The sequence below is a fragment of the Ciconia boyciana genome, chromosome 1 (genome assembly GCF_034638445.1).
Source record: "Ciconia boyciana chromosome 1, ASM3463844v1, whole genome shotgun sequence".
Classification (NCBI taxonomy): Eukaryota; Metazoa; Chordata; class Aves; order Ciconiiformes; family Ciconiidae; genus Ciconia; species Ciconia boyciana.
In genome coordinates, this window is record NC_132934.1 from 186,641,718 (window position 1) to 186,669,234 (window position 27,517).

Consider the following 27,517-nt stretch of genomic DNA (forward strand, 5'->3'; position numbering starts at 1 on the left):
CCTTCTTAAATCCTATATTCTTTCTTAAGATGGCATGAATCATCTCTGTGCGGCCTTTCCTTCTCCCAAGTGTTTTCTCTCCTTCTTTTTACCCATTTTTTTATGCATGAATTATCTCTCACCCCCTCATGTCTCCCCCCCCCGCCCTTCTTTCTTGGCTGTCTTGGGATTTAGAACAAGCAGCCACCTCCACTCTTCCAGCTCCTCAAAGCAGCCAGGAGAACAAACGAAGGAAACACCAGCCCCTGGGGGCCGACCCAGCGTGAAGCCGGTGGGCTGGGAGAGCCGTCCCTCAGGAACTGGCTCCTTCCCCACCGTGAGGGCCTCGCCTCGCCGGTGACAGCTTCCGCCCCCCGCCAGCGCACCGCCCGGCCCCGCGCACCGCCGCGCCCGCCCTCTCCCGTCGCACCGAGGCCGTGACGCATGGAGGCCGTGACGCACGCGCCAGCCTTGGCCCCGCCCCCCGCCCGGAAGATTGGCGAGGGGAGGCGCTTCGGAACCCGTCCTTCCAGATGTTTGTCCCTCCGGACGACCTGTAGCGCTTTCTCCTCCTCCCCCGCCCCCCCCCCGCCATGATGGAAGGAGCCGCGGCCTCCTCCGAGGGCCTGCGCTATGCCGAGTACGCCAGGGTCCCTACGGGCGCCGGCAAGGGCCAAGCCGAACTGGACCGAGGGCTGGTGAGCGCGCCGGGGGCTGGGAGGAGGAAGCAGCGCATCCCGCGAGTGGCGGCCGAGGAGAGGGGAGGGCAACAGCCGGCTCTGCCTGTCCTCCTTCCCCCCTACCGCTGCCCGCAGAGCCGGGGCGGGGGTCGCTACTCCCCCTCGGCTTGGCGCCGCCGAGGGGTGCCCCCCTGGGGGCCTGGGTGGCGGCTGGGCCCGTCCGGCCCGTGAGGCCGCCACCTGCCCTGCTTCCCAGCCCAGAGCTGTCACATCCCCGCGGGGTAACGTGTGTGAGCTCCAGGGCAGCGGGTCGGGGCATGGGGCTGCGGGGGGCAGGCGTTCGCCATCTCTCGTGGGGGTGGGCAGGGAGGTCGGGGTGGTGGTGCCCGGCGAGGAGGCTTGTGCCCCCTCGCCTCAGGCCGTGCGCGGCCCTGGCGGAGCTGCAGCGTGGGCAGCGGGGTACACGGGAGCGCTCCAGCCCCCGCGTAAAGCGCTGTGCTGCTCCGGCGTTCACAGGCACGAGCAGACAAGGCCTAAGATTTCATTCCCCTGCCGTAAAGGGATGATACCGGTGAAATTTTCACGTACTGTGCGAATTTTGTTACCGCAGGCTCGAGCGTTAATGGTTTTGTAGAGCTCTGTTTCGGGAGAGTAATCCTCACCTAACAGTTTGTCATGTGGGAGAGGCTGGACGGGCCTCGAAGCGGAGGCGAAATGCCTCTGAAGTTTCCTCTGCCGTACCCTGCGGTAGTGGAAAGGGTGCTGTAACTTTGTCCCGCTCCTTCGTACTGGTCACTTCGAGGACAGTAAGTTCTCTTTGGAAAAAAGTTGGAAAAAATACATGGGTCGCTGCTTAAAGTACTGGTTCGTGAAGATTTCACGGTTTTAAAATGGCTTTAAATATGTATTTGCCGTACTTCACTGTGTGCATGCTGTTGCCTCTAAAACATTTCTTTTTTAAAAAAATACAATTTAAAAAATCATAGTTTTCTAAGTTACTTATTCATTGTTACTACAGTCTAGGACTTCTCCCCCACCCCCCGAGACTCTTTCTATGTATTTAACAGCAAGCTGTGTGATCTTAAGAAGTTTACTCTGAAACTCATTATTGTCACGTCCATGTACTCTCCCCGTGGAATGCTAGCAGGGAAATACCTAGTGAATTTTGTGGAGTCTTTGACTCTTACCTGCCTGGGATAAAAATTGCATCTGGGGTTAGTATGGCTTGCTTTGTTGGTGTGAGTTGTTTTGTCAGGTTCTTACAAAGGTCCAGACTGTGGTAGGTTTTTAGAGGACTAGATGCTGGATTGCTGCAATTTTCTATTGGAATTTATTCTTTAGCCAGGCCTTTCAGTGGAGAATACAGTATTTTTCAGGCATATATACATTGTAAGCTGTTAGCATATGGTTGGTGGTAGAAGCTGTTTCAGAGTTTCTCTAGATGGTATCATGTACATAGTTAGTGGAAAAAGGGACAATACCCATGCTTATTGGATTCCTGGCTAGGGAATTCAGGAGGAGGTCAAGTTGCATATAACCAAATTCTAAAATTTTGCCACAGCGAAATAGCAATCTGTTCTGTGCATCTGTTCCTCTGACGTTGTACAGAGTTAATGAGGCCTTCTTGCCACAGTGGAAGGAAAGAGTAGTAGGAGAAGTAACAGCAGCATCAGTCTCTCAGGGCTGAAAGAGCTCTGTTCAATATCCTACCTTGAATCTTGGTTGTGAGATGTCCTGGATGTTAGCTGTCCTCACTTGATCTTGATCACTTTACTCTTGTAGCTGTTTTACAAAAGCATTTGGAGTTTGGAGTGACAGAAGAACAACAGTAGAAGCATAAAGAGTCTGTTCTCAAGAAGACCCGCAAGAGGCCTTTATTAATTAATACACACTCAAGAAGATTGATTTGAATGCCTTATGGTAATGCTTGTATTAGTAAATCTGTTGCTCAGGTAACATTTCCTATGAAAAACTGTCAGAAACTTTAGGCATAGTTTTATATACAAACCAAAAAACTTGCTGTAAAATAAATGACACAAATTGACATGAGAATTGGGTGAGTATGGAGAACAGCATCTAGATGAAATTACTTTTAATTCACTATTGGAAAATAAATTAAATTTCATAGGAAGGTAAGACTGGAAGGAAAACATTAGATTATGAAATCAGATCTGTTTCAGGTAGTTTATGATATAATCCCACTTTGAAATGTATCTGTCTCCATATGGAGTTAATGAGGTGGTTTGCTCTGAAACAGTCTTCCAATAAGCTGTAGCAGCTACTCTTCTGAGGAATAGAAGCCTTATTCTAGCTTCCATACCAAACAATCATTTATTTTGAGTCAATAATTTTTATTTAAGGGAAAAAGTAGATTCAGAAATATTATTGTACATTTGGTTAATATACTTGTGTATCCTACTTCTTAGCACCACACAGCACTTAAAAAAACCAAACTTTCCTAAAACAAAGTTTTTAGTTAAGCAAGCAATTTACACTTGTGTACTTATTTCAGTGTAAGTATATACTTCCTATTTTACTGATCCATGATTAAGTGTGGACTAAGAACAAAATGCTATCCAACCCATTGGAGCAAATGATTATTTTCTCTGTGCTTTTTATTCCATTATGCTGTAGCTTTCTGAGGCGAAAGACAGTAGAGCTCTTGCTGTGTGTCTGAAAACTAGTTGTGAGAACAGCAAAATATTTTGCGTTTGACCAAGAAGGGTGTTTTCACTGATTGTGTTAGAAGAACCAGTGTATAAAATACAAATCCTATGCAAGCAGGTATGTTTTAACATTCATAAAGGTGGTTCTTGTAGCCTGTGGTCAGATGTAATAGTGTTGTGCTGAAATTTTAAAATTATGCATTTGAAATTCTTTTTATATTTATAAGTTTAACTTTTTTCTACTTCATAGAAGGAGAAGCTGCAATGCTAGGAATTACAGAAGTCGTTATATCTCTTTTTAGTATGGCAAGTTAGCAGACACTGTGGATTAGAAATTTGCAGAAAGAATATATCATTCTTCCCTGTTTCTTCTGCTAAGAAAATTAAGGCTACTGGAAAATTATGTATTAAAGGATTAGGCCACAGATCTCTGTATGCTGACAGTATATGATGTATACCTCTAAACGTACTGTATGTTAATTAATATGCTTTATCCTCTTTTGTTTGCCAAACACTTTGGTAAGTCAGGTCTTGCAGTTACCTTTCTAATGTGTGTGTTTTCTTGTACACGTTTCTGAAAATAATTAAAAAAAATCAGGTTTTGCAGATTTAGCAAAACTCTGGTTTATTGTTTTCTGTATCTAAGAGGGTTTGTTACTGAAAACTGAACTACATAGTAAAATGAAAATACTGAGATCAGCAGAATAGCATAGGGTTGATGACTAACCTTTGGGAGCTGATTCATTGAATAAAGAAAGGGACAGATGTTACTTTTTAATCTTTTATGGTTTTATTTTTCCCTCATGGATCTTAACAGAATGCTTTCATTTAAAACCTACATCTTAGAAATTTCTTAGCGGCATTTTCAAGGTAGGGGGGAAGGTCAATTCTGTCATAACTGAAAGTCAGTAAGTAGTTGGGTTTTGGGTTTTTTTAGCCCTTATGAGTCTGAAATGAAATGCATTTTCAAGCAATGGGAACCAAAAATGGTTGTGATGGTAGTTGTATTAGCATGCCGTAAATGAACTGATCCCTTCCACAATGATAGTGAGTTGCTTTCATTTAATATTGACATGAAATGAATATATTTAATTAAAGCTTTGCACTTTATAATCTACATTTCAATGCACCAGACTAACCTTGACTTATTCTTCTAAATAATCAACTGAGTTAAGTAAGCTTGGAAAAGGCAACTGAGTCAAGCTGGACTTAAAAGACTTACTGGTTAGTACTTGAATTTGCCACTAATTTTATGAGAGAGGCTGTCTCAGTATAAGACAAACCATGCAATCTTTCTTACATTGATTCAAATTCAGTTTTTATCACGTGTATAGTTAGGATATATTCACACCATAACAAACATTCAAGGTGCTTTGGTATGATAAGTTATCACTTTTTTGCTACTATGTGGCAAGCGACTCTTCTCTAACCTGCTCGTTAATGCAAATAAGGTGAGTTACCGTAAACCAGTATTTCTCAGCTTTTCTGGTGGTTGTACCTCACTTCAAAACATGGACAATCTTTCATGCCTCTCTGGCTTGAGCTTTCCATCACTTTTACCTAGTTTTCTGGCTTGTCTTTGTATTCGTGGTCATATTCATGGTCCTGTGTACTGCTCCTATTCTAGAGCTGCTGCCATGCTTCTTTTTTACCTGCTATTTTCCAGGCAACGCTAGCTTTACACTAACTGCTAGTGCTTTCCACTGAAGTTGAAATAATGAATCCCAGTGGACGTGGCTGATTATAAAAGGCCCTCAGGGGTCTCTACATTGTGTTCCCAGACTACTGTGCAAAAACACTTAAGCTATTTCTGCACTGAACTGACGGAGTCCAGGTATTACTTATTAGCGTGGTCTCTGTGCTTGGCCTTACCTATGATGAGGTGTCTGCTGCTAATGCCTTGTTGCAACCTACATACCTTGTTGTAAACTGCAGACTTAAACCACCTTTTTGGTAGCAAAGCAAGTATAACTTAATTTGGACAAGCACAAGCTAATAATTTTTTTTTTTTTTTGCCAGTGTGATCTATTTCATACATTGTTGAGCTCTTAATTGACTGTAACCACTTAGTAAAAGATTCTCGCTGTCACTCTGAACAAGTCAAAGAAAGTCTTTTGAATATAAATCCATGGTCACAAACCACAGAACAGAGTAATATAGAATTTCTATAGGGTTATGATATTTTCAGAAATGTTGTGGCTGTTTCTGGTTAGTGTCTAAACAGAGGAATTAGAGGAATTTTTTAGAAGGTTTGAATATTGAGAGCCTGGGAAAACCGACTTGTGAGAAGAAATGAAAAGAGTTTTAGTTTAGTGAGGAGATGAACTGTATGCTTTGCTATTTTATATCTTCTACCATTTAAGGTAACATACTTATATTTTTTCATGGTCTAAAGATGAAGGGAAATTTCGTGGAACTGAAAGGAACAACAGACATAAAACTACCACATTATTTTTACATTCAGAAATGAATGCTAATATCGAGACTGAAGACTACACCAAAATGGAAGAGTTAGATTACTGAAATGGGATAGACAGGCAGATTTTTAAGGCCAGAACTCCCCCAGTCTTAACTTTGGAGCTCCACTTTCAGTATGTTTAGTGAGTCTCTTTTTTTTTTCTACTAGAAACCTCTCGGCAATTGTAGTGTTATGTTATGCAAATAGCTAGAATAGCTGCATCCGGGTAGGTGGGAGGTAGGTACATAGTTAAAATGCATAGGATCCAGAAGCTGGATGGAGAGGAATACAGCTGCTTCTAGATGAGCTCAGAGCAGGCTACCACTTTTTCCATACTGAGCTCAATACTACAGGCAGCAATCACAGCCACTTGCCTTCAGAGCCGAAGCCGTAGGAGCCACTGGGCGTGATGGCAGTGCCTACATCTTGTACAGCTGCCCGTTTGCTGGGAAAGTTGTCGACCTGTGTTCTAGCCCCTCCTGAGCCAGCTCTACAAGGCTTTAAAACGAGTATTTCCCAACTCTTCCCCTATTCCTTCTCTGTCTAGAAATAAGATTGGGTACAATCAAAGAGAATTTTAGCCCCAGGAATCTTAGTAGCAAAGGCAACTTGGCTCCAAATCCAGTTATTAGGGCACTTGCATTGAAATTTGGGCTTTAAGTCCTGCTGTCAGGCTTGTTGGTAGAAAATGTATAAACTAGTTATTGGATAAATGCAGAAGTCAGTCATATATGGAAGAGACAGTCTGGTGATAAAAGCATTTTCACTGCTGTTATGTTTTGAATTCAAAACATAACAGGCCTAATCTGATTTCTCATGTTTCCTGGGGGAAAGTTCAAGGCATTATTGAACTATCATATGATAAGACAGGTAGTGCCACAGATGACTGTTTCATTTGTTTCAAAGATTACATGTAGGCTTTTCAGAAGTGGAGAGATGCCCCCAACACTTGCAATGCTCATTACCCTTCTTGAATTCTGCAAACGTTTGAGAAGGCAGTCCCTCCTTCAGGGTTTACTACGTATCTTTCAGCAGCTTCTTGTTCAACATGGAGATACTTTTTGTCAGCCTTCTTGAGATGCCTGACTTTCTTCAAGCACTGTGCAGGAAAATACGTACACATAATCTGGGGGTTTTGAGTTAGTAAAAGCTAGAAGTTACTGTTGTCTAAATCAGATGTTCAAGTCTTTTTTGTTTTGTTTTGTGGGTTTGGTTCCAAGAGCCCAGTTAGACTTTAAGCGAATTTTGGCTTATAATGAACACTGTCTGAAATCTGTCAGAAGTCTGCCTATTTACAAATATTTGTACTATAAGATAGAGTCCAGGCAGTGACTGACACTAAGTAATGGAAAGAGGTTACTGGGCTTCATGTCTTTACTGGGGCTTCTGTGAATCAAAGTGTGAAAAATGGAAGACACTAACGTACATTTGTGGCTGTAGCACTTACATTAATATTCCAATACCATATTCAAGCAATGTCATGATGAGATTCCCAGTGAAGGACTTTGCAAAACGATATTTTTTTTAGCTCTTCATGTTTTTGTAATAAACTGATACTTTCTGTTATGTACTGTGTTGAACTAGTCTACACAAGTAATTTCAAGTAATCCTGAATGGTTGTCTGCCTTGTGTTTTTATCATTACATACTGTGAGCTGCTTTGTCATGTTTGTTCACTGATTTGCTGATGGGTGGTTCCAAGTTAAACCCTGATGCATTGGCATGGAGTAGTGGGGCTGAAGTATAACGTAGCCTGTGGAATACAGAACTTACTTTTATCTTTCTTGTAAATTATATATGAAATGTCCATGTCAGACATCAAAAATACTCTCTGTTAAAGTAAAAGGTGCATATATTTCAAAATACAATTTGCGTGTTATTCTGATTCCTATTTTTCTGCTTTAGGCCAGAACTATGATAGCAGTTGGGCTTGGTGTTGCAACTGTTGCATTTGCAGGTAAGCTAAATTACCAGCCAAGTGTGGAACAGTCACTTGTGAGCTGCTGTTTCCAAAAGGGTTAATGAAGTTTTTATGAATATAAATAGTGGAAGATGGAAAGGTCACTTGAGTGCGCTATGGAGAATAGTGTCCAATTATAGTTCCTGTCCCTTCAAAATCTTTGACATATTTTCCAAAATTCTTTTTGAAAGGTCACAGCTGGAGAAACTAATTTTATGGGCAGCAGCTAAAAGGTTCCATCTGCTTTTGTCTGCAAAATGTAATGTGAAAAGCTTCCTTTGTTTATTTAATAACATATGGCAAGGTGGAGGTTCTTTAGTACAGAAGAGTGCAACAGGATCTTGTGAGGTGAAGGTGATGCTCGACAAATTCAAATAGAGAAAAATAGAAGGTTTTAGTGGCTACAGTGATTTATCATACTAAACTGTTCCCATAGTACATTGTTTGTTACCTGAACTCTTTGCATCTGGACTGTATGATCTTCTGAAAAATAGGTTCTAGTCTGAACACAGGGCATGGGCTTAACATGATTTATACTCTGGGTTACTCAGACTAGGTAACTGTGGTCTATTCTGGTTTTGAAATACACAAATCAATTCCCATTATTTTCAGCATATAAAAGCAACCATGGTCAGCTATGTGCAAATGCATACACCAAGAACAGATGCAACAAGCTGATGAATAGATAAACAAGTTGCACTAAACTTCAGCAGGTGCTTGCTGGGTACAGCTGTGTTGTTTTTTTGATTAGGGGAAGGAAAGACAAGATCTTTGGTGATGTACACCCATTAAGCAGTTGGTTTAGCTCTGTGTTTGTATAGAAGTAGAAGAGGAATGCTCTTAGAATTTCTTCTGCTGATTGAGCTGAAGAATTAATGGCAGCTAGCAAAGAAGTGGTAACAGAAAGCGTTAAGAAGGTGAGGTAATATATTAGTACATCATAGCATTTCAGCAGTGATACTCTAACAGTGGTTTTAACTTCTGTGTTAACATAGGCACAGGCTTAGATAACTAAAATAACCTGTGGACACATCACATATTTTAAGGATGAAAGCAAGATGCTATTTGAATGAAGCAGAGCCACATTTTATAAAAAGTTTTTCCATTTGTATAATAGTAAGTTACATTGCTAATGAATAGTTAATCAAAACAATTGTCGGGGAGAGGGGACTTACAGGAAAATCCTCCAGTAACATGGCACAAATCTTGATTCTGAAGTTGATAGGCCTGCTTTGTACTTCTGAGAACGCAGTCTAATAGAGTTCCCTCTAGCCTTTCCTAGCTATAGACGTTCACTGCTGGTGGGGAGTTGAATGGCTCTGAATCCCAGAAGATCCTCTCTTTGTAACAAAATAAAAAATGAAGTACTTACAAAATGTGTGATTAAAGCTTACAACATCACAGCAAGAAATGTGTAGTACATAGATTTCTTTTTTTGAAGACTTAACCTTTGAACAGTATTTAATAAATAATGTATATCCAAAGCTAATGTTTCATACTGCCCTTTTTCTTAAAGTTCACAAGGCAGATCTCTTCATTTATCATATTGAAATGCATTTAAATCTACTTATTTTGTGAGCAAACGCAATGGATCTTTGTAGTCCATGACTAGGTTTTTAGATTAAATATACTAAACTTCCCCTCCCTCCCCCAATAGTACAAAGACTGGAAAATGTAAACCATAGCAAGTTTACCGTGGGACTTTGGCTGGGCAGGATCCAAAACCGGCTGTTGAACATCTTGAAAAGCAGTAAGTGCAACGGTGCTGTACAGCAAATGAATGAGACAAAAAGATTAACAAGGAAGGATTTTGATTTTTTTTTTTTTTTAAACCAAAATTCTTTCTCCTATAAGCTGCTAAACATCATTTGGAGACTTTTTTTTTTTTTTCTTTTAGTGACTCTTGGTTATAATTTCATTTAACTTCAATCTTTTTCAGGTCGTTATGCTTTCCACCTTTGGAAACCATTGGAGCAGGCAATTACAGAGACAGCAAAGAGGATTTCAACTTCTGTAAGTTTAGAGGTTACTTTATGCTAAATTTATGATTTTGTATTTCAAGTATTTAGAAAGGAAACATTTTATGTTAAATATGGAAAGTGCTACTTAAATTCCCCCCCGCAGGGTAGGGGTGCTCCTTACTGTGAATGTTTTGGTGTATTATCTGGTATATTTTAAATCCCTATGCATGAAGCTATATCAAAAGATGTTTGTGAGTTTGATAAACAGTTCTGATTTTGCTGGTGATGTTCCATGTTTCAGTTTACTTTGCGAGTAAGCGTAGGATAAATTGTTGAAATGCACTGTGAGAAAATAGCTAATTCCTAGAGATTACAAAGTGATGACATGCAGTTTCATTTTGAGAAGGTAAAAATGGAAGAAGTTGGTAATCTTTCTTTCAGTGTTAAAAATCAAGAAGACAAATTGATAAACTTCTAGGAAAGGTTGCCATAGAGATGGGGGAGCTTGTTTTCTTGTTCACATGAGTTGTCTTTTTTTCTTCCCCAGCTAATTTGAACTTTTAACCAAGTTTTTGTTCTTTGTTTTGCCCTACATATTTAAAAATATAATAATGAGGTAAAAAAATCAAGAGGTAGAGAGTTGTAAGAGGAGCATATGCAAGGAATATTCAAGAACATTTACTTTTTGCTTCAGTGGCTATACTGTCCTCTGGTAAATAAATATGTTCCATTCCTGTTTGATTAAAGTAATTCCCAGTGAGGTAGATGTCTGCTTGTGGTAGTGTATTCTTTCAGAGTTCATAGTCTGTGAACAGTTATCCACAGTGGAAGGAGTACAAATTCTCTCTTGATGCTGATGGGTGGGCGTGTTGAGGGAGTAGTTGTCGCAGATTATTATTTCTTGAAAAATATATTAACAGTAGGTTTTTTTAAAAAGTGATCATTAGCATTGTACCTATTAATGTGAGGTCAGTTGCAACACAGAGCCTGTCTACAGTATATAGACAGACACTAGAGTCCAAATTCATTTGCCATCTGTACTTCGTGTTCATGTGCTGAAGGTGCAAGCTTGATCAATGCAAGCTTCCTGGGGAGGGAAAGACTTGAAACATGGGCTGTCCTCTTGGGGCTGGTCCACACTTGTTCTTAATCGCAACATGTGTCAGCCAGAAACAGTGTTCCTGGATCAGTTTTTGCTCTGTCCTGCTATTGCATTGCTGTTGTGAGACCAACACTTTTTTTTTTTCCTTTTCAAAGTAATTTTTTGAGAGATTCCCAAGCTGCCTGCCAAAACAGCAGGAGGGGACTTTAGGTACTGCGAATTAAATTGCTTTCACATGATATGGATACAGTCTGACTTGCAGGCTTGCTAGAAGTAGCTAGCAATAAGGACATGTGGCTTCACAGTAGGGAGTACTTCAGTCTTCACCCTCCCTCCCCAGCAGTTTTACTCCAGCATTTCTTCTTCTATCCATTTGTAGGTATAGGCTACAGAATCTAAATTCAGACATGTTCACATAAGAAAGCAGGCAGTGACTCTTTTTAACACATTGAAATATGACATGCTACTGCACAGAGAGGTGTCTGTTCCTAGGAAACTGTACCCCTCAATACTGGTATACTGACTGAGCCAAGCTCATTACAGGCCTATCTCATTTTCACCACAGTAACTTTCAGAGTCTTGTAGAATTCATGAACAACCACAGAGAGCAACCCAGGAGCTTCTGTATTCTCAGTGTTCCTAGTCCTGGAGCTGCGTCCTCTGTCTGCCTTCACATCCTGCCTTACAGCCCAGAATTGTATGTTGATTTCCAGTAGATTAATAGAATCATAGAATAGTTTGGGTTGGAAGGGACCTTTAAAGATCATCTAGTCACCCCCCTGCAATGAGCAGGGACATCTCCAACTAGATCAGGTTGCTCAGAGCCCCGTCCAACCTGACCTTGAAAGTTTACAGGGAAGGGGCATCTACCACCTCTCTGGGCAACCTGTTCCAGTGTTTTACCACCCTCATCGTAAAAATTTTCTTCCTTACATCTAGTCTGGATCTGCCCTCTTTGAGTTTAAAACCATTATCCCATGTCCTATCGCAACAGGCCCTGCTAAAAAGTTTGTCCCCATCTTTCTTACAGGCTCCCTTTAAGTACTGAAAGGCTGCAATAAGGTCTTCCCGGAGCCTTCTCTTCTCCAGGCTGAACAACCCCAACTCTCTCAGCCTTTCTTCATAGGAGAGGTGTTCCATCCCTCTGATCATTTTTGTCTCTCCTCTGGACCTGCCCCAACACGTCCATGTCTCTCCCGTGCTGAAATCCAGAGCTGGACACAGTACTCCAGGTGGGGTCTCAGCAGAGCAGAGTATCTCTCTTCTGCTGTTCTATTTCTGAACTTGAAAATACAAGTTTTCAGTGGAAGATGAGACGTGCTGAAAACAGTAAAAACCCTCTCTTCCTGTTTACCATTAACTGTGTGTATTTGTCAGCTTTACATTTGTGAGGGTAGCGATGATATTTTTCAAACAATCGTAGTCCAAATTTAAGACCCTTGTATAATTCTTAACCAAGATTACTTCTTCTTTACTACACCACAGCTACTACTTTCTTGGATTGTATATTTTCTAAGTTTTTTTTCTTCTCCCCTTAACAATCAGTTATTTCCTATTTATAATTTTTCTTTAAAACAGTAGAGAAAACTTTAGGTACAAAGGTTCTATGTAAGTGCTTATTGTCCAAACTTCTTATTTTAGTGGCTTTACATCATGATTTTGTTTGGGGAATTTGAAGCTGCTGAGTATAATCTGTGGATTAGCACTTTCATCAAGTTTCTTTAGAGCATATTGCCCTCTAAACTATATTGACAAAGGAAATCAAGCTGTTAGTACTTCTACCTATGCTTACTGGAAAAAGCATCTCATGTGACACTTAGTGTCTAGGCTTAGTGTTACTTTGCTGGTTTCCTGTGGTGTTTGGAGGCGCCTAATTCGGTCACTATAATTTACAGTGGTTACTCTAGCTTTCGAGAATCAAACCCTGTCCCTCCTCACCTCCTTTTTTCGAGAGACTGTGAAGCAGCTGCTTATTTAAAAGCTAGCTTGTTCTCTCTGTAAGCTCCCACTCTTCATACCCCCATTTGCAACTCTTCCCCCCCCCCCCCCCCCCCCCGTTTGCAATAGAAATCACAGTTCATGTTGGTTGCAGTCACTCAAGCTAATCCAGATGCTGTTTATCCTTTCTTCCTACTCACTAATAAATGACTTGGGTAAGGTCAAGTTGAGCAATTATGAAGTGATCATTTAAAATGCCTGCTTGCTGTATCTTGAGTATTTGAAACTTTCTGTTTACTTATCTAAATAAGTAACATGTACAGTCAACAACTGCACTCATCTTTTAGTCAAAAATAATAAGTAAAGGCAAGTAAAAGTTCTGTTTTATTCTAAATTTCTACCTCTCATTTAACTTTAACTTACTGCAGTTAAATATATATTCTTAAATATGAAGTCTAAATGCTGCCGTAATTTAGTCCTGAAGTTTTCTACCATCTTTTTTTCAGTGGAGAAAGACATAGGAGGACACATTGTAATTTCCCCTCTATGACAAGTCATAATGTTAATTTCCAGATAAATGCTTTTTTAGTTCGAGCCTAGTTTTGTTACTGCTGTCACAAATGCCAGTGACACTGTTTTGTGTCTGTGTGTAGTGACAAGAGTCTGTTGCCAGTAGAAGGTGCGTAGCACTAAGTAGTCATTTGGCTTTTCTTTTTCAGACAGACCTTAATGCTGTTACTTATAATGTTAATATTTCTTTAAAATGTGAAATAGAAAAAAAGGAAGTATTTCAGTAGCATTCATGACCTTTCTTTGTTGAATCAATGATATTGAAGGTTGAAAGATAGAAGATATTGAAGATAGAAACAGCAATTCTAGGCAAAATGAACTGTCAAAATACTCAAATTCCACAATCCTGAAAATTCTGTGTTCCAGAAGAAAAGGGTGTCTTCTATAGCACTTCATTAGAGGTTTTTGCACTGTGTTTCCCTTATTGGGCCTGATTCTGCTCAGACTCATAGAGTTCTGAATTGAGAGGTAAGGGTAGCAACCATCTCTCTTGTCTGTCATTGAAAAATGAAGTTTCCAGAGAATAATGCAATTTGCAGTCCATTTAATAATTTTTTTTCTAACTGAAGTTAAAGTTGATCTTAGCAAATTGTAGCTTATGTTATAACACAGCTTCTAAATAGTTTGTTATTGTAGTTTGGTTTGTTGGTGGTGTGTTTTTTTTTTTTTTCCTTCCAATGTTTGTTACTTTTTCAATGGAGGACTGTATTGGTGGTGGAACAACACATAGAGTTTTCAGAAAAATTCACTACTTCGTGTAATATGATGGATGGTCTTGGTTATGGGGTTTTGAATCTCTTACCTGGCATGGAAACAGTGATTATGCTTTCCCTGTGCTATGCTAGGGAAAGTATCTTGAAGACGTCACAGTCCAAATGGATTGGATTTTCTTAGCTGACTGCTTTTGTGAAAATTTGCAGGAGTGAATAGAAATTTGCAGAGCAAGTCCAGCCATTTTCTGTTTTTTCCCCCAAACCTATTAATAGCATTTGTTCAGGAAGCAGAATTTGCTTACATAAGTTGCTAAACAGTAACAACATGCAAGGAAATGAAGTAAATTAAATGATAGCCCCTCCCCTCACCCCAAATAGTATGAAGAAATGGAGAGCTCATTTCGATGATTTTTCCAGTACAGAATTCGTTTGCAATAGCCGGGTTAATAAATAATCAAGTGTCTAGAACTGCCCGCTCATCGATGAGTTCTCATAACAGAAAAATATCTTGACTATTGTTTCATTTCATTGCAGCCATCACTTAGAATTTACAACGAGGAAAAAAAAAATTGCTTTAGTTTGAATAGCATGCAAAAGTTGTTTCATTAGGGAACCAGAAATTTGCCAAGATGTTTCCTAAAATGAAGGCTCAAAGTTTCTTGCCCTTATTCTAACCAACGGGAAAAATGGCTTTTATGTCTAGTTTCCTTTTACTTTAAATACTGTTTGGAATCAAGTTCTTAACTTAAGAATTGATTATTCTTGCTACGTGCTTCACTTCGGAGAAGAAAATGTTTTTTTCTTGATGACCAGTTCAACAAACTGTTTTTGCTTATGTGCCGAAGGCCACAGACAACAGAATTTCTTTTTTCATTCCTCTTGGAAGTGAACCAAATCAGGGCTTCCCAAGATTAGAACAGTGTCAAGGAAGTAGGCTTTAAAACCATGAAAAAGTATTTCTGAATTTAAGCCTGTAGCCATCTGTCATGGTATAACCCCAGCCGAAAACTAAGCACCACACAGCCGCTCGCTCATTCCCCCCCCCCGGTGGGATGGGGGAATCAGAAAAGTGAGAAAACTTGTGGGTTGAGATAAAGACAGTTTAACAGGTAAAGCGTAAGCCACACACGCAAGCAAAGCAAAACAAGGAATTCATTCACTCCTTCCCATTGGCAGGCAGGTGTTCAGCCATCTCCAGGAAAGCAAGGCTCCATCACGCATAACGGTTACTTGGGAAGACAAATGCCATCACTCCAAACGTCCCCCCCTTCCTCCTTCTTCCCCCAGCTTTCTATGCTGAGCATGACGCCATATGGTATGGAATAGCCCTTTGGTCAGTTGGGTCAGCTGTCCCAGCTGTGTCCCCTCCCAGCTTCTTGTGTCCCCCCCAGCCTCCTTGCTGGTGGGGTGGGGTGAGAAGCAGAAAAGGCCTTGACTCTGTGTGAGCACTGCTCAGCAATAACTAAAACATCCCTGTTCAACACTGTTTTCAGCACAAATCCAAAACATAGCCCTGTACTAGCTACTGTGAAGAAAATTAACTCCATCCCAGCCAAAACCAGCACACCATCCCTCTCTGTTCTCTTATTTCAAATAGTATTTTAGATGAAATCTACCAAGAACAGAGATGAGCTGTGTTAGAGATAATTCAAATCTTGCTCTTCTCTACATGAATAGTGAACCAGTGTCGTCCTGTATTAGTGTTGTATGCCAGAGTTGAAGGGTAGAGAAGAATTAACCTTTTCAGAAATCCATGTGCACCTAAGCTGCTTTGGGAGAAGTTCTGGAAAATCTTTCAGAGGACATTAAAGTGTGCTTTTCTCTCCTGGCTGTAGTAATTGTTTGGCGTCGTTGCAAATTTCTGTGCAGTTCTGCCTCCTCAAGGGTGTTACCTTGAGGAGGTGGCCATTAAATCATTAGCATCGTGTCCTCTCAGAGGGCTGGAGAAGCCCTGTGTGTTCCCTTAGTGTTACATACTCTAACCTGCAGTGTCAGTGTGCACTGTTACAGACCTGTGTTGTGTTACCCTGTAGCTATAGCAGCAGTTCCTCAAATGATTTTTGTTATAGGCATGACACGTCCACAGTTGCTTCAGCTTTGGTACCTGTAGTGTTACGGTAGTGGTTATTTTGTGTATGGTTTGGGGTGGGAAGAAGGAAGATAAAATTAGTTTCAGATCATAGCAGCACACCAAAAAACCTTTTCTGTTGCTGTGTGTGACTTTGTGGTAGCAATAGGTGAAGCATTTCTGAACCACGCTTTTGGGTGAATGTCACTCCTAAGCTTAATTAAAGGCTTTGCTTAGATATCATAGACAGAGCCCTTTAAATGCTTTAATGCTTTTGAAATTACATAAGAGTGTTTGTGTAAACATAAGGCAAAATTCTCACTGAATATGAATAGATATATTTAGTGAGAACAGTGTTTTATTAAGGGCCGGGCACATTTTAACTTGGGGGTAGAAGGAACACTTAAAATAATTTTAGCTCTGAGGCCAGACTTCCCTTTGATAGCAACAAAAGAATAATATTTTTCTCCAGTTGATAGGTTTTGCATTGAGGAAAAAATTTCAGTCTTGTTGAGTGATTTCTGTGTGCCAGTTCCCAAAGGCAGGCTGTCTTGGAGCTACATCTGCTGCCTCTGGGACTTGTGCAGGTTAGAGTTATTATTTGTGTTGCAATGGGCTAGTCCCTAATTCTTCTTATAGAAACATTTACATTGAGGAGATCACTGCTAACCATCAATGGTGGTTCAGTAACTCTTTTTTTAATTTAAAATATATTGATGGTTGATAAATATACTTTCAACCCATTCCCTATGACCATTAATTGTTGTAAGGATTTACTCTCGTCTCCATCTCCTTCTCTTTAATGTTCTTTTCCCACTTGTGTTTTTTCTCCCCTTCTTAAAACAGTGGCTAAAGTGTCACATGTCAATTTAAAAAACCAACCCCAGATCCTGTATCTAATTGTCATCAGTCATTGGTGTCTGGGGAAAGATGTAAAGGCAAAAGTTGGTTAGGATTGATTTCCTGAAATAGAGGTTGTGGCTTTATGCCAAGACTTTTTTAATTTTTGGTTATTTTTGTTTATTTTTCAGGGTTCCTTCAAAGAACTCTTGATTATTTTTTTTTGAAGTAACATTCCTTCATGTGAAAAAACATACTGACTCTTCATCAGTATATTATATTTATCTGTTCTTATCCTTTTATTGTTGTTTTTACCTGCTTTCTTTGTAGAAATATCTGGGCTTCAGGGTGATTGTCCATAATTCATTGGATGCCAAAGTATTGTGACTTTTGCCATTTTCCACTGCGGTGGTACCAAAGCCGTTCTAAACAAGTTTCCCCCTTTCCCTCCCCTGCCCTCCCCAACACACACACTGTACCACTCTATGCTAGTATGTACTTTGATTCTGGACTCTTTTGCCTGAAGGCAGGATTTTAATGGTTGTAGCTATTAATATCTCTTATTAGCAGCAGAAGATTGTAAAAACACAGTTATTTTTAAGTTGGTTTTTGTATGTGTTAGCACTCAGGAGAAGTCGTTTCATATTATCTGGTTTGTAGTCTTTCCATGCATTCGAAATAAGTTATAGATGAATGTAATGCTCTGAATGAGGTCATATAAATACAATTTAGGTCCTGGGACCTTATACATGAGACTAATTACTGCTTGTTTTCCCTTTCTTCTTTTTAGAGTCTTTCATCATACTATAAAGGAGGATTTGAACAGAAAATGAGTAGGCGAGAAGCTAGTCTTATTTTAGGTGTAAGGTAGGTGTGTTGCATTAATATATTTTTGTTTAGTAAGTATTGAATGAAGAAAATGCCTGTTGCGAGAATGTGGAATACTCTTGCCAAAATCGTAACTTTTTTTAAAAAGACTTCTAATGGCTTCTAAACCATTCTAATATTCTGCTTAAGCTAAAAAGCAAACAATAAAATGCTAATAAAACATGCAACTTGTGTTTGGCTTGAAGGCACGGTAACATATTGCAGTGGAGAATTGGTGCTCTAGAAATAATCAGAATAGCACATACTGTGCTAATTAGTGTGATCACGTGGCCTGGTCTCCAAAAAAACCCTCAAGATAAGTAATATTGTAGATTATATTAATAAACAACGAAAACAAATCAATTTTGCTCATTTTTTTGTAAGTCAGTAATATTATTTTTTTCTTTCTCCACTCCTATTTGTTTGTATTTAAAAAGCTGTGGCATATTCCAAACAAAAATACTTGGAGAGACTTGTCATTTAGAGTAGGTATGGGAAATAACTTCCAGGCTGAGTATTCAATGGAATTTTTCAGTGGATATTTTCAAAAATATTTGGATGGCCAATGGCCACACACCTTAGTGTTTTCTGTAAAGCAGGTGGTGGGTTTGAGGGCTTTCCAGGTGAGAGGAGCAGATCTGACCTTAAGTAGTAGATTTCTTATTTATGGTTTAGATCAGTTCTGAATTTTAAGGTTAAAAAAAAAGATAAGGAGGATGGTTTTAATTATCCCCAGAAGAAATTATTTCAGATGGTGAAAACTGGGACTTAAAATCCTGTTCAGTGTGCTATTTGTGTTTACTTCTAACATAATGGAAATAATTCAGATTTAGCATTAATTTTAAGAAATTGTAAAATAGAACTTTACATTTATTTGAAATATTTCATACTTGCACACTGAAGAAGAGATTTATAGGAATGCTCTTCAGAAATATTTCCTTTGGCCTTTACGATAATGTATTAACATTTTCACTTTATAAGGGCAACTTCAGTGATATTCCAGAGTAGCACATGGCAGCTTAATTGAAGTGTGTTTAGAGTGGCAATGCCTAGCCTGAACACTGCTCATGTACATGTGTGAAGTTTCATCACATCTGAAATCAGTCCCCTTTAATTTTTAATTTTAACAGCTTGAGTCTGCACTGGGAACAGTGACACTGCTTGTTGTGTTTGGACTGAGTCTTGCAAATATCAAGACTTAATCAGATTTGAGGAAAGTTCTTAATGATTAATGGATTGAGCCTTTAACTGTGTAGAAGTATGACTAACACCTTTATCAGAAATTTTCACATTGTTTAAACACTTTTCTAGACCAGTTTTAACTCACTGCTTACTGTATTATATATATAAATGGCACCCAAAAAAAAAGCAAGTGAGTTTTAAAGTGTTATGGAAAATGCCAGGGTATGCACAAACTAGATCTGTCTAGGCCCTGATCTTATTATTGTAACACTTGTCCTCTGTGTCGTCACTTCCAAGTCGTATTAAATTTTAATGCAAAGACTTTCTTCATTATTTCAAGTGCTGAGTATGCATGGGCAGTATAAATAATAAATACAAGCCATGATAAAGGTGAGTATTTAATGGTAGCTTTTAAATTTAAAATGTATTGGCCCGTTACACATTCCAAATGTTATTCTCTAATAACTATCTTGTAAGATTGCAGGGGTTTTGGTAGAAACATGCATGTGCATTATTTGTATTTAAACTATGTAAAAGGTATCCAAAGCTACAAAGTACTGTATTATAAATATTGACTAATTTTAAGTTTTAGTGTTCTTGCATTAGTTATTATGAAGCAGCACTGATTACTGAAATTCAGTATAAACATAGCAATAATATTGACAACTATGTACTCTGTAGAATGAACTGCTGATGGGAGAGATGGGGGAATGTCTGAGATGACATAGGAGATGAAAATGTTAGGAGTGTTTTCCAAACATTAGACAAAACAGATGCTAGCAAAATATAGCTGTTCTAACTATAATGGTTTACAACTATAAAGTCCCTAACGCTGAACTTCTGAAGCTAGCAAATATGTCTGAAAATCATGTTAAAATTCTAGATAAAAATTAGTAAAATTTTCTGTATTGTACCATTTCCTCTATGAAACAAGATGCATATTTTTCCTTCCATAGGAAATATTTAATTGTTTGTTAATGTACAAAATATATAAATGCATTAGTTAAAAATGTTTAAATCATTATTCTTAAAACATAAATGACATAACCAAAAAAATTAGGTTATTACATTAAAAAAACATAGTACATTGTATAAGTGTATAAACACAAACGTATTTAGGGTTTAATCATTGTGGCTTTGTTTTTTGTTGGTTTTGTGTTGGTTTTTTTTAATTGATTTTATTTTATTTTTAAACACAGCTTACTGCACAGGTGTATCATATGATTATAAGACCACTCAAGTTGGGAGAGACCTCAAGAGGTCTCTAGTTGTACCTGCTGCTCAAAGCAGAGCCATCACTGGTGTCAGAGCAGGTTTCTCAGGACTTTATCCAGTGGGTCTTGAAAGACTCCCAGGATGGAGAACGCACGTCCTCTCTGGGCAACCTGTGTCACTGCTGGACCATCTTTGGGGTGAAAAAGTATTATGTCCAGCCCGCACCTCTCTCTCCAGTTTTTGCCCATTTTCTCTCAGCCTCCCACCATGCATGACTGTGAAAGCCTGGACCCATGTTCTTTTTGAACTCTCTGTAGATGCTGGGGGGCTGTTGTGAGGTCCCCCAGCAGCCCTCTCTTCTGCAGGCTGAACGAGCCCTGCTCCCTCAGCCTTTCCTCAAAGGCTGAGTGCTCCAGCCCCCAACCATCCTGGTGCCCTTTGTTGGACCTGCTGTGGTTGGCCAATGTCTTTCCTGCACAGAGGTCCCAAAACTGTATGCAAGCAACTAGATGTGGTTGGCCAAGTAGAGGGGAATAGCTGCTTCTGTCAACCTAGTGACCATGCTTGCGTTCATACAGCCTGGGAGGCTGTTGTCCTTCTCTGCTCTGCCAGGGCACGCTGCTGGCTCTAGTTCTTGCTGTGCCTTGGGTCCCTTCCAGCAGAGCCGCTCCCCAGCCCAGCAGTCCCCAGCCTGTAGCGCTGCGAGGGGCTCTTTTTTCCCAGGCGCTGGGCTCTGCGTCTGTCCTTGTTGAATTTCATGGAGGGTTCCTGTCAGCCCATTCCTGCAGCCTCTCCACGTCCCCCTGAATGTCAGCCCTGCCGTCCAGCGTATTGACTGTTCCCACCAAGGTGATCAACTTCTAAGCCAGTTGGTGATGTTAGAATGCAGCATGACGTTGGTGTGACTCAGGTTGTGAGGCTGTACCAGTTCAACAAAAATGCAATTTTGACATTAAACATTCTTTTGATAGTGATTAAGAATCTTTAGAGGCCAATCTGATTGTGGGATAAGCAATATCTCATAAATGAAGCAAATTTGATATGAAACACCATTTTCACAGTTGCTTCTTGGAGCAGAACTGCATGATTTTCCATAATGCACAACTGCAACTTTTCCACAGTTACGCTTTGGCCATCTAAGTTTCTAAATGTGGTATATCAACTTTCCTTTTTATTATTAAACAACAGCTTTACAAATCAAAATATAGATGATTGTTATTTTTAGCTGTCTGATATCAAATCGTTTCATTTTTGTATTTATATAGTTCAAGGCCTTTTACCCTCTGTTTAATTCTTATTTTCTGGGTTACTTTCTGTTCCGCTGAAGATTCTTTTCTTATTGCGGGTCTATGAACTATTTTTGCAACATACCCTAATTTCCCTGTGACAGAATAACAATTAGAGGTTGCTTACCTCGAGAATGTAGTTAGGCTGATACCTTGCATTCAAACTGTATCTACAAAAAGATAATTAATTAAGTCATCACTGATTAAGAAGTCACCTGAAGTGGAAAACACTGCTTCATTTCTGCATGCTAACAAATTATGAAAAACTAAACCATTCAAACTGTCCATTTGCATATGATAGCCTTACTGTGTTGGCATACTGCATCCATAAGTGGTTATTTGTCTGGTAAGGTACATATTTAATTTAGGCCAAGTACATATTTTATATATCTGTCATTGAAGGAAACAACATTATGTAGCACTTGTAAATCAGCATGTCCCTGAATGTAACACATTGAACAGCTCTGCAAAAATAACAAATACAGGGTTTTTTTCAGGCCCCAGCAGAAAGAAGAATTATTTATAGCAGCTATAAAAATATTTACAGTAGAACAAAATGGGATAATATTAAATATTTGTTGTTTTGTCACTGGTCGTATAAATACTTATTTTCTAGGAGGAAAAAATGTGTTTTCTGCATTTAATGGTAAGAATAATGAGCTAGATACACTATAGAGCTGCTGGTCGTCGCCCCCCCGCAGCCCCCAATTGTTTATTTTAAATGAGTGGATGTATTGCATTTTAAAAAAACGTGAAAGATACTTGTATTTGTCAAATGCACAGGCTTTTTGAAAATGTCCTTCTTGGTGTGTCTTACATGCCTTTGTTATTACTTCCTCAGAGATGCAGTTTTATGTTTTGTCCACAAGATGGTGAAAATCTCAAGTTTTAATTATTTTTGAAGCCAGTATAAACTGTTAATTTATAGCCTGAGTGCAGTGGCATTTATGGTAAGCACTTCAATTTATTTTTGCAGTCCATCTGCTGGCAAGGCCAAAATCAAAATGGCCCATAGAAGAATCATGATTTTGAATCATCCTGATAAAGGTAAATAATTATTACTTTTCTTAACCAGAGCTGGAAAGGAAGAGTCTTAAATGAGATCCTTTAAGTTTACTGATTGTTTAAATAACCACACTGAATGCAAATGTATGTTGTTTATTTATAGACTTGAGCTTCTGTGTGTCTTCTCTCAGATAAACTAGGCTTTATGAACCACAGTTTTACCCATCTTTCTTTAATGTTGTTTTCTAGACGTGTGCTGCTTCCGGTAAAACTGTGAGCTCAGGGACCAGTCTTCCACCCTTTAAAAAAACTTATTCAAAAATAAGAAGAAATTAACTAACATTTTCCTATTAAACTGACAGTCCTGTTTTGAACTGAGATGAACCAGTCACATGTATGAAAGTAAATTTCTGTGGGGAAATGTTCTGCAGTCACTAAATACATCATTGATGAATTTCACACTTCCTGGAATTCACTTGGAAAAAATGTAAAGCCGGGCACTGTTGCTTTACTGGCCAGGTTTTTAATGTAAATTTATCTTACTATTATTATAACTTTAACTACACTACAGCTGGTTGAGAAAGAAAGCCCATATGTTCATTGCTGTTTCTACTTTAAAATAACAGATGGTGAAGAGTTGCACTGTATTTCAGAAGTCAAAAGGGGAAATGGGAGGGTTTTTACATCTTTTTTGACAGAATTACAGGGCTCACTGCCAACACCCCATTTTAAGAAAATGAAAAAATAACTGTGACCACTGGCCATGGGAAGTGTTTAGTTGATGCTTTTCTTTGCTGTCTTCACCCCTCAGTTTAATTCTAAAGTTGTCCTGCTTACTCGATTTATCACTTTCATTTTTGTACACTCTTTAGAATGTATAAGCTGCACAGACATAGAAACTAAATTATCTTCTGCATTTCTAATATATTATGATGGTCAGAGGCCTCTTAACCACTAGAGTACCTATTAGGTCAAAATTTTTTGATGATGAACTTCTAAGTTTATTGTAGCAGTACTTAGAGATGTGAGCCAGAACTGTGAATCTCCGTGTGGATGTTGAGTAGACCTAAAGAGGCAGTTCCCTTTACAAAGATCGTACATCTTAACAACCCACTCTTAACAGCTGTAATGCACCTGCAGCTGGGCACAGTGTAGGTTTGGATGGATGTAGTGAGCCCTCCTGTGTGCTATTAACATGGAGCATTTTCTCAGTAGGAACACCAGTTGAAGGGATTTGTGCCTCTGTGCTGCCCCTGCAGCTCTTCTGGCATGGCTGTAGAAAAAAATCTTGTGTAATGTCTTCAGCTGTGGAGCTAGGGCCTGGAGTAATCTTAAACATGTGGCATCACAGAGAGACTTGTTTGCTTATGTATATATCTTGATTTCTTCTGGCTGTGGGTAGCACAGATGTGCTTTTAAAAATAATATTCAACATTAGAATACTATTTTAAAATAATATTTTACCAGACGGAGTTGATAGAAGAAAGGGCAATAATTACAGATATTAAAAGTTACATATGTTATCTGAGATCCCAAATGTTGAAGAGAGAATTATTAGAAATAAAGAAGACATATATATAAGTTTGCATAATAACATCCCCAGTGAGTGCTACTGAAGTGGTTGCTTATGAACCTTTACATAGTTCAGTTTAAAAGTGTTTTTATATTGATACATTGTATGTTAATTTATCAGTTACTAATTTTATGAAAGAATATTTGCTCACAGAAAAAGAGGAAGAGAGAAGACTTTTGGTCTTGCCCTAATTATAAACAAACACTTAGGCAATTATGAGATTGATTTTTCTCTCATTGGAGGGCTACAAAATTAATATGGCACTTAAGGATATAAATGTAGTGAAAACACTACATGTAGAATATCAGTGCACATTTAAAAATTACTTGGGATACATTGTTTATTGCAGTTTTCAGTCTTTACTGTTTGTTTGATCCCCTTGTCTACTCTTTGAAAGAAGCAGTACTCAAATGTAGTAAATACTATTCCTGGCTAAAAAGCCAATTGGTTTAAAAAAAGAAAAAAAAAAAAATCCTTTTCCAGTAGCCAGTTCTCTACCCTTCCCCTGCCCTGCCTCACTTTCCTCTGGTGTGTCTTGCCTATTAAGGCTACATTCAAACAAAACCAAAACACAAACAAGAGAACTCCATTAATTTTTCCCCTTGTTTTATTACACTATGAAATTACTTTCTAATGATTTGGATTCCTGCAGGAATGTCCTGAAGAAGTCTTTAAGCAAGCCTTGCCACATGTGTCTACAACTAGTTCTGCATGTTTCTTCTATCATTATCTTTTCTGATGAATAGAATAGAATGAATGAAACGATGAATGAAAAATTATGATTGAACAGATGCCTTGGAAAAGGCTATTCAGTGCACAGTACTGCTGGAATCATATTTTCATGTAAAAAATATAGGTGTATTATAGTAAGTGGTAAGTTACTGATACAAACCTTGTAATGTTGTTTTTGGTGACCGTAGGCAGATGGTTGGCACTCAAGGGGAGAGTAAAAAAAAAACAAACACAAAAAGACCGCTGAACTGTAATCAGATTGTTAGATGAAGCGTAAAGCAATGACAGTGTTCAGGACTAGAAGTTAGAAGGCGTACCATGTTTAAATAGCTTTAATGTGATCATTTCTGGCTGGTAATTTTGGGCATCTAGCACAGGAGAGGCTTGCTGTTTGTGTGTGCATGTGCACGCACTTAATGATTCTTTGTCAAAATTATTTATAAAATTTTACCTCTTAGTTTTTGGGGTGGGTGGAAATAATAGCTATTAGCTTTGGATGAATGTTCAAGACAGCTGACCTTGCATACGTTTGCAGCAACATTGCACTGCAAGTCTAAATCACACTGATGTAAAGTGATTTCAGATTTCAGTCTTCTCTCCTAGACAAATTGTTCAGCGTTATTCTTCAGTGACTTCAGTTTTGATTATGTTTCTCATGTTTCCTTATCAACTAGTTTACTTCATATCAATGTCATTTTTTAAGCAGTTGTATGAAAAGGATCTATTTAGGAAGGAGGAGCTCATAAAAGTGAGTAATAAGGGGATGCTGCAAGTGAAGTTGTTTGGTACTTAATGCTGATGTGTAAATGGTATTCCTTCCCCTTTTTCTTCTCAGGTGGATCACCTTACTTGGCAACAAAAATAAATGAAGCAAAAGACTTGTTGGAATCCACTGCCAAAAATTGAAATCCGAAGCCTTGGGTCATAAGAGATTCAGCAGATGCATTGTGCAACAGCTTTCATATCTATTTGCTCCACACAGTTTCTTAACACTGCATTGATTGTTTCTATTTATTGTCATAATTAAAAGTTTAAGATTACTTAAAAGCAAACTGAAATCTTTTACAGTTATGTAAAGTTATGTACAGTTATGCTCCTGTGAGGAGCAAGGAGTTGGACTCAATGATCCTTATGGGTCCCTTCCAATTTGAGATATTCTATGACTCTGTGTATCAGTTTTAGTGTATTTTTACTGAATTGCGATCCATTACAAGCTTTGAAAATGTTCTATTGTCTGTGTTTTTCTTCAGAAGTAGTTACTTCTTTCATAAAACTTTTTGAGCTCTTTAAAATTTAAAAAATAGTCTTAAATATAGGTGGGGTGTTTTTTTTTTATTCGTTGATGAAGACTTGACCATTGCCAGAAAATCTGTGACAATGTATTGAGTCACAGGAAGTATGGCAGACCCCGTACAGCGAGTTTTCAGCATGACCTTACACTTGAATCTGTTCATTTGTGAAATAGTAGGGTTTATTCATGAGTGCAGTTTGAGAGGTGCAACTCAGAACAAAATGACTAATGGGACTACAGACTGTAGTTTCCATTAGCTGTATCTATGGGGCTTGGAGATACGAAGGAAGAGTCTTGGTTTTGGTTAGTTCTTTAGCATATTAAAAGATCTCTGAAATTGTCAAATAATTATTTGGACATGCTTTTACTTCAAGTCACAGAGTACATTTACTCTGTAACAGCTGGGGTGGTGCAGGGGTTTTCATGGCAGTGGAACTGAAGAAGGTAGGTCCATGTGGCATGGACTTCAGATGGATTTTATAGGCTGCAGTTGCCTAGGTCAGTCCAGTCATGTCAGCCTGGTGTAGGACTGATATAGCAGGGAACAAACAGGACTGTACCCCTGATGATAGTTGCTTTGCTTACGGCTCTGGGTGGACTTACTGGGTTAGTTCTCCAGTAATTCTCACATCTCTGCATTACGCTCCATTTCCTGAAGTGTCATACGCACCTCCTTATGTAGCACACTAGCAACCTAGTGCTGGCTTCGGAGAATACTGAAGTCATGGATCTCATGGATCTCTGGCTTTAGAGAGAACACATTTTAATTGACAGCTGAGAGTAGCTGCTATTTGGGACACTTGGCTGCTGCAAATTCCTACCAGTAAGTTGGCTGCAGATGAATTAACTCTCCTAAGAGAATGATGATGAGACAGTCTAGGGGATTCATTGCAAGACTGAAAAACTTTCTAGTAGCCATTCAAACTCGTATCCTTTGAGGTGCTACAAATGTAAAACTTAGATATCCCCTTTCCTAGGTTATTTAGCCAGAGGGAAGTGGCTAAGAGCAGTTAAATAATTAAAGCATCCAACCTCATGTTATCCACCAGAACATATATTTGTCTGTTCATCCAGTGGTGCATGCCCAGATTATATAGATTTTTCCTTGAAAGGAAGAAAATATGATTTTTTTTTAATCAAGTTCTTCCCACTTTGCCACAACTCCCTTACTTGCATTAAAGATAGATGAAAAAAGTTTAAGTTGACCCTGAAAGAAAATACTAACTTTAGGAAATTTAGAGACTTCTTGACAATTAGTGTGACAGGACATATGATGCAACTTAGAAACATAGAACAGTTTGGGTTGGAAGGGACCTTTAAAGGTCAAACTTGGCGGCATAAAGCAAAAAAGGCTGCAGGGAAAAACCTGCTTGGGAATGGGCATACACTGCATGAGTACTACACTTGAGACATTTAACTAATGCTCTAATAC

General features: G+C 38.9%; 1 protein-coding gene and 1 long non-coding RNA gene across 8 annotated transcripts; both read left to right on the top strand.

Annotated features, from left to right (window-relative positions):
- Positions 1-487: 487 nt before the first annotated feature.
- On the top strand, positions 488-26,021 carry DNAJC15 (DnaJ heat shock protein family (Hsp40) member C15). 6 transcript variants are annotated; one of them, XR_012040409.1, is made up of 9 exons: positions 488-677; positions 7,688-7,739; positions 9,400-9,492; positions 9,682-9,755; positions 17,725-17,801; positions 19,324-19,373; positions 22,461-22,531; positions 25,498-25,542; positions 25,630-26,021. XR_012040409.1 is itself a non-coding variant. In XM_072850159.1 (8 exons), exons 1-7 carry the CDS (start codon positions 573-575, stop codon positions 25,506-25,508), a joined length of 483 nt encoding a protein of 160 aa, XP_072706260.1. In that variant the 5' UTR covers positions 496-572; the 3' UTR covers positions 25,509-25,542; positions 25,630-26,021. The 6 variants fall into 6 exon arrangements, 4 of the variants coding, with proteins under 4 accessions (XP_072706262.1, XP_072706260.1, XP_072706258.1 ...); XR_012040408.1 differs by lacking the exon at positions 25,498-25,542 and having other exon boundaries at positions 25,630-25,698; XM_072850159.1 differs by lacking the exon at positions 19,324-19,373 and having other exon boundaries at positions 496-677.
- LOC140646354 (uncharacterized) lies at positions 704-3,588 on the top strand. Of its 2 annotated transcripts, XR_012040411.1 has the most exons (4): positions 704-940; positions 1,270-1,465; positions 2,442-2,579; positions 3,294-3,588. It is a non-coding gene; the product is annotated as an uncharacterized lncRNA (long non-coding RNA). The 2 variants fall into 2 exon arrangements; XR_012040410.1 differs by lacking the exon at positions 3,294-3,588 and having other exon boundaries at positions 2,442-3,234.
- Positions 26,022-27,517: the final 1,496 nt, after the last annotated feature.

Excerpts from the sequence above, each read along its gene's own strand:
- DNAJC15 (XM_072850157.1), top strand. The coding sequence starts at position 573 with ATGATGGAAGGAGCCGCGGCCTCCTCCGAGGGCCTGCGCTATGCCGAG. Across the intron at positions 678-7,687 it reads CCGAACTGGACCGAGGGCTG|GCCAGAACTATGATAGCAGT; the intron begins GTGAGCGCGCCG and ends TTTCTGCTTTAG. Across the intron at positions 22,532-25,629 it reads TTTGAATCATCCTGATAAAG|GTGGATCACCTTACTTGGCA; the intron begins GTAAATAATTAT and ends TTTTCTTCTCAG.